This window comes from Lipotes vexillifer, unplaced genomic scaffold (assembly GCF_000442215.2).
Source record: "Lipotes vexillifer unplaced genomic scaffold, Lipotes_vexillifer_v1.1 scaffold120, whole genome shotgun sequence".
NCBI lineage: Eukaryota > Metazoa > Chordata > Mammalia > Artiodactyla > Lipotidae > Lipotes > Lipotes vexillifer.
The window spans coordinates 4,226,406-4,234,473 of record NW_006791240.1 but is presented as its reverse complement, the minus strand read 5'-3'; the positions used below and the strand labels follow the sequence as shown (position 1 = coordinate 4,234,473).

General features: G+C 37.4%; 1 protein-coding gene across 1 annotated transcript in view; it reads right to left on the bottom strand.

Annotated features, from left to right (window-relative positions):
- Positions 1–7,341, bottom strand: part of LOC103075585 (NEDD4-binding protein 2-like) — a 7,689-nt gene extending 348 nt beyond the window's left edge. Inside the window, 3 exon segments of the mRNA XM_082931332.1 lie at positions 1,166–1,251; positions 3,717–5,480; positions 7,287–7,341. Coding sequence (XP_082787458.1) covers positions 1,166–1,251; positions 3,717–5,480; positions 7,287–7,341 — 1,905 coding nt within the window.
- Between the last annotated feature and the right edge of the window lie 727 nt (positions 7,342–8,068).

Genomic DNA, 8,068 nt, shown 5'->3' with positions numbered 1-8,068 from the left:
GTGTGTGTGTGTGTGTGTGTGTGTGTGTGTGTGTGTGTGTGTGTGTGTGTGTGTTTAGGTAGGAAAAAGGTCTCCATGGGAATGAGGAGAAATATGTAGAAAAATGTATTTGCTTTTACTACCTGAGCACACAAACAAATCTATTTTTCCCACAGCTGTGTTTATATGAACAGTTAAGAAATACCTACTATCCTGAACTATATAATTCTCTGTTTCACTAAACCTTGATTTTACTATTTATTTCAAAATGTACCTCTGGCATTGCCTTAGGGCACATTTAAGTCACTATCAACTAATGTAAACAATACCGGCCACCCTCTCCTCATTACATTACACAGAGTACTGGCTTTTCCAGAGTTTCTGTTACCTTTCTAACCTTCCCAACCAGTCCTCCTCCAGCTACCTGGAAAATTAACAGCCTGTCAGAACCATCATGGACCACCAGAACATACCAATAATGAGGTGCTTCCAAGTCACGTAAATATGAATCTAATTTGTAGCTGTTACTTTATTATAACAAGATAAGATTGAGGGCTGGACAGGAGAAAAAGATGTAAAGAAGAATAAATGACTCTCCTAAAACGGGGACCTCAGTCACCCACAGTTGGCCCTTATACCAGCCTACACTACAACAAAGTTAGGGAATTAAATGCAACTTTCTCTTTGGGACTAACTGAAAGAAACATGCATAGATTATCTACCCATCCACATACATTCTTTCTCTAATTTAATACAATGGATGTAGCTCTTCATGTTACATTTGATGGAACAGGTTTTCTTTTGTTTTTTTTAAGAAACTAGTTAGAGGGCATTATGCTAAGTGAAATAAGTCAGACAGAGAAAGACAAACATTATATGATATTGCATATGTGAAATCTAAAAATTTAACAAACTAGTGAATAAAACAAAAAAGAAGCAGACTCAGATATAGGGAACAAACTAGTGATTATGGGAGGCGGGGGCAATATAGGGGTGGGTAAGTGGGAGGTACAAACTATTGGGTATAAGCTAGGCTTAAGAATGTATTGTACAACACAGGGAATATAACCAATATTTTATAATAACTGTAAATGGAAAGTAACCTTTAAAAATTATATTAAAAATTTTTAAATCAAAAAAAGAAACCAGTTAGAGAAGGTCTGCTTTGAAAGCCATAAAAATATACCTCTACTGACGTCTTCCACTGCAAACAGATCATCTTCAGTGTCTTCCAGTCAAGAGGAACCACACAGTCGTCGGGCAACAAAGATTCTGTGAAAAAAAAAAAAAAGAACAAATTTCATCTCTAATGTCACACATATTTTTACCCTAAATATGAAGATATGCAAACGATATCTAGACCACCATAATGATAAAAGCCTGGTTTTGAAGATATTTCAGTGATAGCTAAAGCAGGAGTTAGTCTGTCTCAGATCTCTATTAGTAAACACTATCCAGAATCAATAAAAACGCTTATGTATATATGTAAAGTGATATGTATCATAGTTCATATTCTCATGTAAGTACAAATAGATACACATCAGTAGCTTCAAGTGGTACTGTCACAGGGCATAAAATTTAGGTAGACATCCTTTCCTGTGACATGTATAAAACACTGCAAGTACAGCAAGTTTAGTTTTCTTGCAAATTGCTCCTTCCACGTAAGAGTGTCTGGGGGAAAAAATCCTTACAATTATGATGCTCATAAGCAAGTCCAAACATTGATTTATACCTATCAGCCATACCAAACCATAGAAAATATTTTTCCTATACTTGCATATCCCCAGCAACATGGGTAGTTTTATTTCTTCAGGCCTATGTATGACTCTACTATATAATCCCACTGTGTCTGCAGAGCTCCTAATACTAGAATTCATTTGAGTTCCCTGTTTTATTTACAAGGTCATAGATACACCAGAGTTTTGCATGTCCAACCTAGGTAAACGAATTAGTTTACAGCCTCCACTTCCAGTTTTCTCCTTTCCTTTATTAAGCATACACCATTTCCAAATGTAAAATTCTTTCCCTCTGTTTTTCTTTTAAGTCATATTTGTATAAGCACTGCTTATAATTCACTTCCATTTGGAGCCATCCCAGACAAAACCATAACCCCATATTCTCTTCAACAATCCCTTTAGCACAGCTAACCTCACTCATAAAATATTCATAAGCTTCTCATTTATATTTTCTACGTGCAATAATTGTTTTGTGTTAGTCTTGTCTCCCCATTTAGAAGGTAAGCTACTTGATGAATGAGGTCTATTTCCTCTAAAAAGCTTTCCAAAGCTTAATTAAGGGATGCTGGATCATTATTGTTGATTATGATAGTATTGTGCATTCAAAGGAAGAGATTTAGAATCTTTTCCTACTAGTGCCTTCAGGCTTTCTGGTGCCAATCTAAGGCAGCGATTGTTAATATTTTGGGGTCATGGACGTCCCTGAGAAGCTGTTAAAATCTATGGACTTTCTCCCAGAAAAATGGCACAAAATGCCACAAAGAATTTTGCATATGATTTCAGAATATCGACTTTGGACTAATATTCCCGACTTAAAATGACTTCCATTATCTTTTAAAATTCTCCAAAGCAAATACAGTTTAATTTTTTAAATTGGTATGTTTCTTTGGTGCATCTAGGAGGACAGAAAATTGCAGCAAACAGTTACGATATGAATATTCACAAAGTTTGCAAAAATGATAAACATGATGCCAGAACAGGTTGATAGTTGTGACTCCTCTGACTCGGAGACTTAGCTAATCTTGGGTCTGAGCCGAGTGAACCAAGTTTGTCCAGAACAGCAGAAGTTTAGGAGCAAAGTAAAAAACATTGGAAATCAAGCTGTTAGAGAACCCCAGGCTCCCTGGTAAGTACAGAAGAAAAAGAATATCAGGAAGATACAGGATGCAGGGATTAGAGCTTTACTTCTTGGCTCTTACAGCTTCTGTCCCCAAGGAAGGGGACACATGCAATTGCATGAAATCATTAACATGTGCAATTGACTTACAGATAAGGAAAAGTTGGGATATGTATGTGCCTCATTTCCTCTTTAAGATATTTAGCATCTTGCATAGGCATACTATTTAGCAGAAATTTACTTAGAATTTTACTTACAATATTAAAAAATCATATTTTCATTTTTAATTCACAGGTAGATTTTTCACTTCCAAAAACAACCATCTTAAGAGCCCAAAGGAACTTTTCAAGTCAACCAGTCAGACTCCTTCCTAACCTTCTTTTCAGTACCCTTCTCAGATAGTTCTTAAAAATTGAATTCAACTGATTTCAGATATTTTTTTCATCACTTAATCTTCATTGTCCCCCTTTTACTATTCTCATATCTATGAGCTATAATGTGAATGAGAAAGGAAAGGGCCATGCGCCAAACAAGGGAAATGTAGAAAGCAGAAAGATTTTTCTTAAAGAAAGCAGTACATCTCTATTTGTTACATAATCACTGTTTGCCTGTCTCATTGTTCATTCTTCCCACTGTCTGTTGAAACTGAGAGTCCAAGTATTCAACATGCTCAAAGACATTTCAGACGACTGGCTGTGGAGGGGGTGGGGTGGGGCATGACTCCACCAAGCACCATTTGCTACATGTCCTCCACTTCCACCGCAGAAAAGTATCACAACATCAATTAACTTCATGAAATCACTAACATGAGGTAGAAACACTGCAAAAATTACTCACATATGTTAAATTGGACTTTTTATTTGTAGCAAATAAACTCAATTTACCCACTGGAACTCCAGGAGATCCAAAAAGCTTTACTAGTTGAAAGGCAAACTCTTGTGATAATGGTAGCTCAAGGGAATCAAAGTAGTCAGTGCTTGTTAAATCTTGGTTATCCTCTGTTTGTGAGAACTGTAATGGTTTAGGTTCTTCCCATGTCTCTAGCTTTTCACCAAAACTTTCATTTAAAAAGTGAAGATCAGAAGTGACCCTAAAAGAGTACAAAGTATCAGGTGGGCTACTTAAAATTTCTGAAGAAGTGAACCTTACATCATTTAGTTTATCATCTACTCTCCTCTGAGAGTTGAAAGTCAAAAATGGTTTCTTGCTTGTAAAAGATATCTTCCAAAAGCTAGATGCATATTGTAGCATAAGAGAAGGAACGGGGCTTTTGTAAAAATACACAGAGTGCCTTAGTCTTTTAAATAGCAGGTAATGAGAATAAAATTGTCCACCAACATTTAGAAGAGAATCTTTGACAATGTCAAAGTAAAACCATAATGGATAATGATTGAAGGTCAGAATGTTTTGCTTATTCTCTTCTTCATTATTTATTTCTGAAATTACATCTTTTTTTTCTTCCAAAATAATTTTTATTCCATGGCTTTCTGTTAACAATTCACATTTCCCCATTTCTTTTACATTGATATGACTCTGTCCCAGTAAGTTAAAGTTTGGTGCCAAACTGAAAATCCTTTTCTGCCTCCTTTTTTTATTCTTTGTTGAGTGTAAGGCATTCTTTAGGCTATCCAGCTTAAGGAAGTGGCTTCCAAAGATATTTGTCTCTGTTTCTATGATTGAATCTATATTCTCAGTTGGAAAAGACAAATCTTCATTTTCTATCGATAGCTTCTCTTCTATCAATGTTTCAGGACTGTTTCCTGGTCCTGATGCTCCTTCAGAAGGAGAGATCAATTTAATCAATTGTCTCCTGTTGTCAGGATGAGCCAGTTTTTGCCATCTCTCTCTCTTTGGTCTCTGTTCACATATAAACTTATTAGGTCCCTCAGGCCAGCTACCAAAATAGGGATGTCTATCAGAGCCCAACCATAATTCTTCATCAGAGAAATCATTTGAGAAAAAAGCCCAGTAACTGTTTTTAGATGTATTTACTCCTTGCTCCTTTCTTAAAACTTTATCTGAAGTTCTGGATCCATATTGATGGTACAGACTTGTTTCATTCAGGAGACTCTTACCTACCATCTCTTTCTTCTGCATAAATGAGCACGGGGTTTCAACAAATCGGTCTTGGATGTGTAATGCCATGATATCCCTACTTTCGATATGCTTTTCTATCTTTGTGCCAGGGCAGTCATCACTTGCTACATAGGGGAGATTTTGAGTCACTGTTGAATAAGAAACAGAGCTTTCATTTGGCATCAATGACAAATTTAGAAACAAGTCATCATCTTCCTTGGGGAGGAAATTCTTTGGTGTATTGTCCAACTCAACTACAGACATAACATGTGGCAAACTGTTTTCAGAATTTATGTTTTCCTGTCTCTCATCTTTATGGGCATTCACAAAATCTCCTACTTCATTTCTCAGACCACCAGTTAAGGAACACTCTGATTCTCTTTTGGTCTCTTCTAAGTCTTCCTCTTCACTCTGAGATGGGTCCTGATCTTCTGGTGTAAGATAACTTAAGGTTTCAAATGAGTTTTCCTCCATGATTTTACTATGACTGTTCTGCTTTTTTTTTCTTTTTCTGTTTCTCTTCTTGGCTTTGCTGAACCTGTGCCCAGTTTTCTTCAAATCTCTTTCTCTGAAACATAAAAGAATTAAGAAATTCATAACTTAATTACTTATATAACATTATAAACTAAAACATTATACTCAACGTGCAGATATAAAAATCATTAGTATAAGAGATTCTAAAGTGTGTGTCCACTTTGTATTATATTTTAAAAATCACCTTTGAAAGAGATACACTTTAATCCTCTAAATGATTGGGTTGGCCAAAAAGTTTGTTTTCAGGTTTTCCATAACATAGAAAAATCCAAACGAACTTTTTGGCCAACCCGATAAAAGTGAATACGCTTTGAAAAACTTACAACTCATTTTCACATACTCATTTCATAAACCAATAACTTTATGAAAGCCTAATATTTTCCTTAAGATACTTTATCATAAACCAATAACTTTATGAAAGCCTAATATTTTCCTTAAGATACTTTATATATATATATATATATATACTACCAATAAACAACTTGGTCATCCCAACATCTTGAATCTTGAAAAGTGAAAAGTGACGGGTATAGTGTAAATGGCACCGCTTTAATGGCTCAAATAGCTAGATTTTCTCTAGACGTAAAAACTTTGGCAATTAAGTTTCTCCATCAAACTGTAAAGAACAGTTGATAATGAGCAGCCAAGTTCAGTATTGGGATGATATGCTTCCAACTGCCTAGTGAGCATTGGTTCTAAACCAGAGGCTCCACCACTACTTTGTGGGGTGTGTGGAAATGTGTGAAGGCATTTCTGGTGGTCTCAATGACTGGAAATGTGTTACTGGCACTTGGTACTGAGGCCAGGGGTGTTAACCATCCTGCAATGCCAGGGACAATTCCACAGTGAAAAGTTATCCCACCCAAACCAGCAATAATGCTCTCATCAAGCACACTAAAAGTTCACGGTGCCCCTTAATTGAAGGCAATCTTTGACCCTGAGAGAAAAAGGAGGATTTAGGAAATTTTCTAATTTAGGATATAAAGGTTTAGTTATCTTCTCTTCCACAATGTACAGATGGAAACATGGTAAAATGTAGTAGAGGAAGGACAATAGATACAGCTGAGGAAAAAAATCCAAGGTAGAGGAATAGGAAAATAAACACTTAAACACCGAAGCAGAAAGAGATAATGAGGAAAAGAGAAGTTGGTCAATTGGCTGGGCGTTGGACAAAAGAACTTATTAAAACTGCTCCAGGGCTTCCCTGGTGGCGCAGTGGTTGAGAATCTGCCTGCTAATGCAGGGGACACGGGTTCGAGCCCTGGTTTGGGAGGATCCCATATGCCGCGGAGCAACTAGGCCCGTGAGCCACAACTACTGAGCCTGCGCGTCTGGAGCCCGTGCTCCGCAACGAGAGAGGCCACAATAGTGAGAGGCCCGCGCACAACGATGAAGAGTAGCCCCCACTTGCCACAAGTAGAGAAAGCCCTTGCACAGAAACAAAGACCCAACACAGCAAAAATAAATAAATAAATTACTAAACTCCTACCCCCAACATCTTCTTTAAAAAAAAAAAGAAAACTGCCCAGCCTCTGACCTGGTTTATTCCATCCCATGCTGCTGGGCAATTTTCAATAGTCAGGACCCCTGAATACCTTGTTCTTTGTCAACTAATTGCTGCTGCCCTTGTTTATATATTCCTGGATGTTGGTTAAGAAAGAACATTAAGGTTGTAAATCAACTACACTTCAATTAAAAATTAAATTTAAAAAATTTTTTCAAAAGAAGAACATTAAGGAACAGTAAATTACTGAGAAGCAGTTAAGATGGTATCTATAAAAAGGATATCGAGTAAAGAATGTCAACTTTGGCAGTAACTCTCCTTCATGGTCAGTTCTATCTGACTCCAATGAAAGGTCTAGTTGAAGTCTAAAGTACAGTCACAGTTATAAAATGCATACTGCAGACTAGTCTGCCATCCTAAAAACAAACTCCACTGTCTTCGCCCAAACATGAACCATCCTGTTGCAGGGAAAGGAGGAAAAGAATGAGCTGAATTTGTTGTTGCTTTATTTATTGGCCTAAATGGTAAAATACTAAGGACTTAAAACTCACTCCAGGACTGGTGACTCTGTGGACTTGAATGCACTTAATGTGCAGCCACTGTCCCTTTAAACAGCTCTCTAGTGCACAAGGAAGGAGAACTCTACTCAATGGAAATGGGGTTCCTAGATATGGTTCATCACAAAAGTGTTTATAGCCCCTTATGCCACCAGGAATTATAAGGTTCACAATGCTACTTTGAAAATCGGCTTAAAAAAATAAAACTATTTAGTGCACACTCACTATATTTTAAGATTATTTAATTGCTTTACATGTACTAACTTACCTAATCTTCACAATAACCATATGTGGTAAGGCAAATGCTAGTTTTACCCCCAACTCAAAAAGGCAACTGAAACAAAGAGAAGCTGAAGAATCTTCCCAAATACAGCCACAATATAAAGCAGCATGGAGGTTCTTCAAAAAATTAAAAATAGAACCACCGGGCTTCCCTGGTGGCGCAGTGCTTGAGAGTCCGCCTGCCGATGCAGGAGACGCGGGGTCGTGCCCCGGTCCGGGAGGATCCCACATGCCGCGGAGTGGCTGGGGCCGGGGGGCAAGGGTGGCGGGGCGGCGCGGGGCG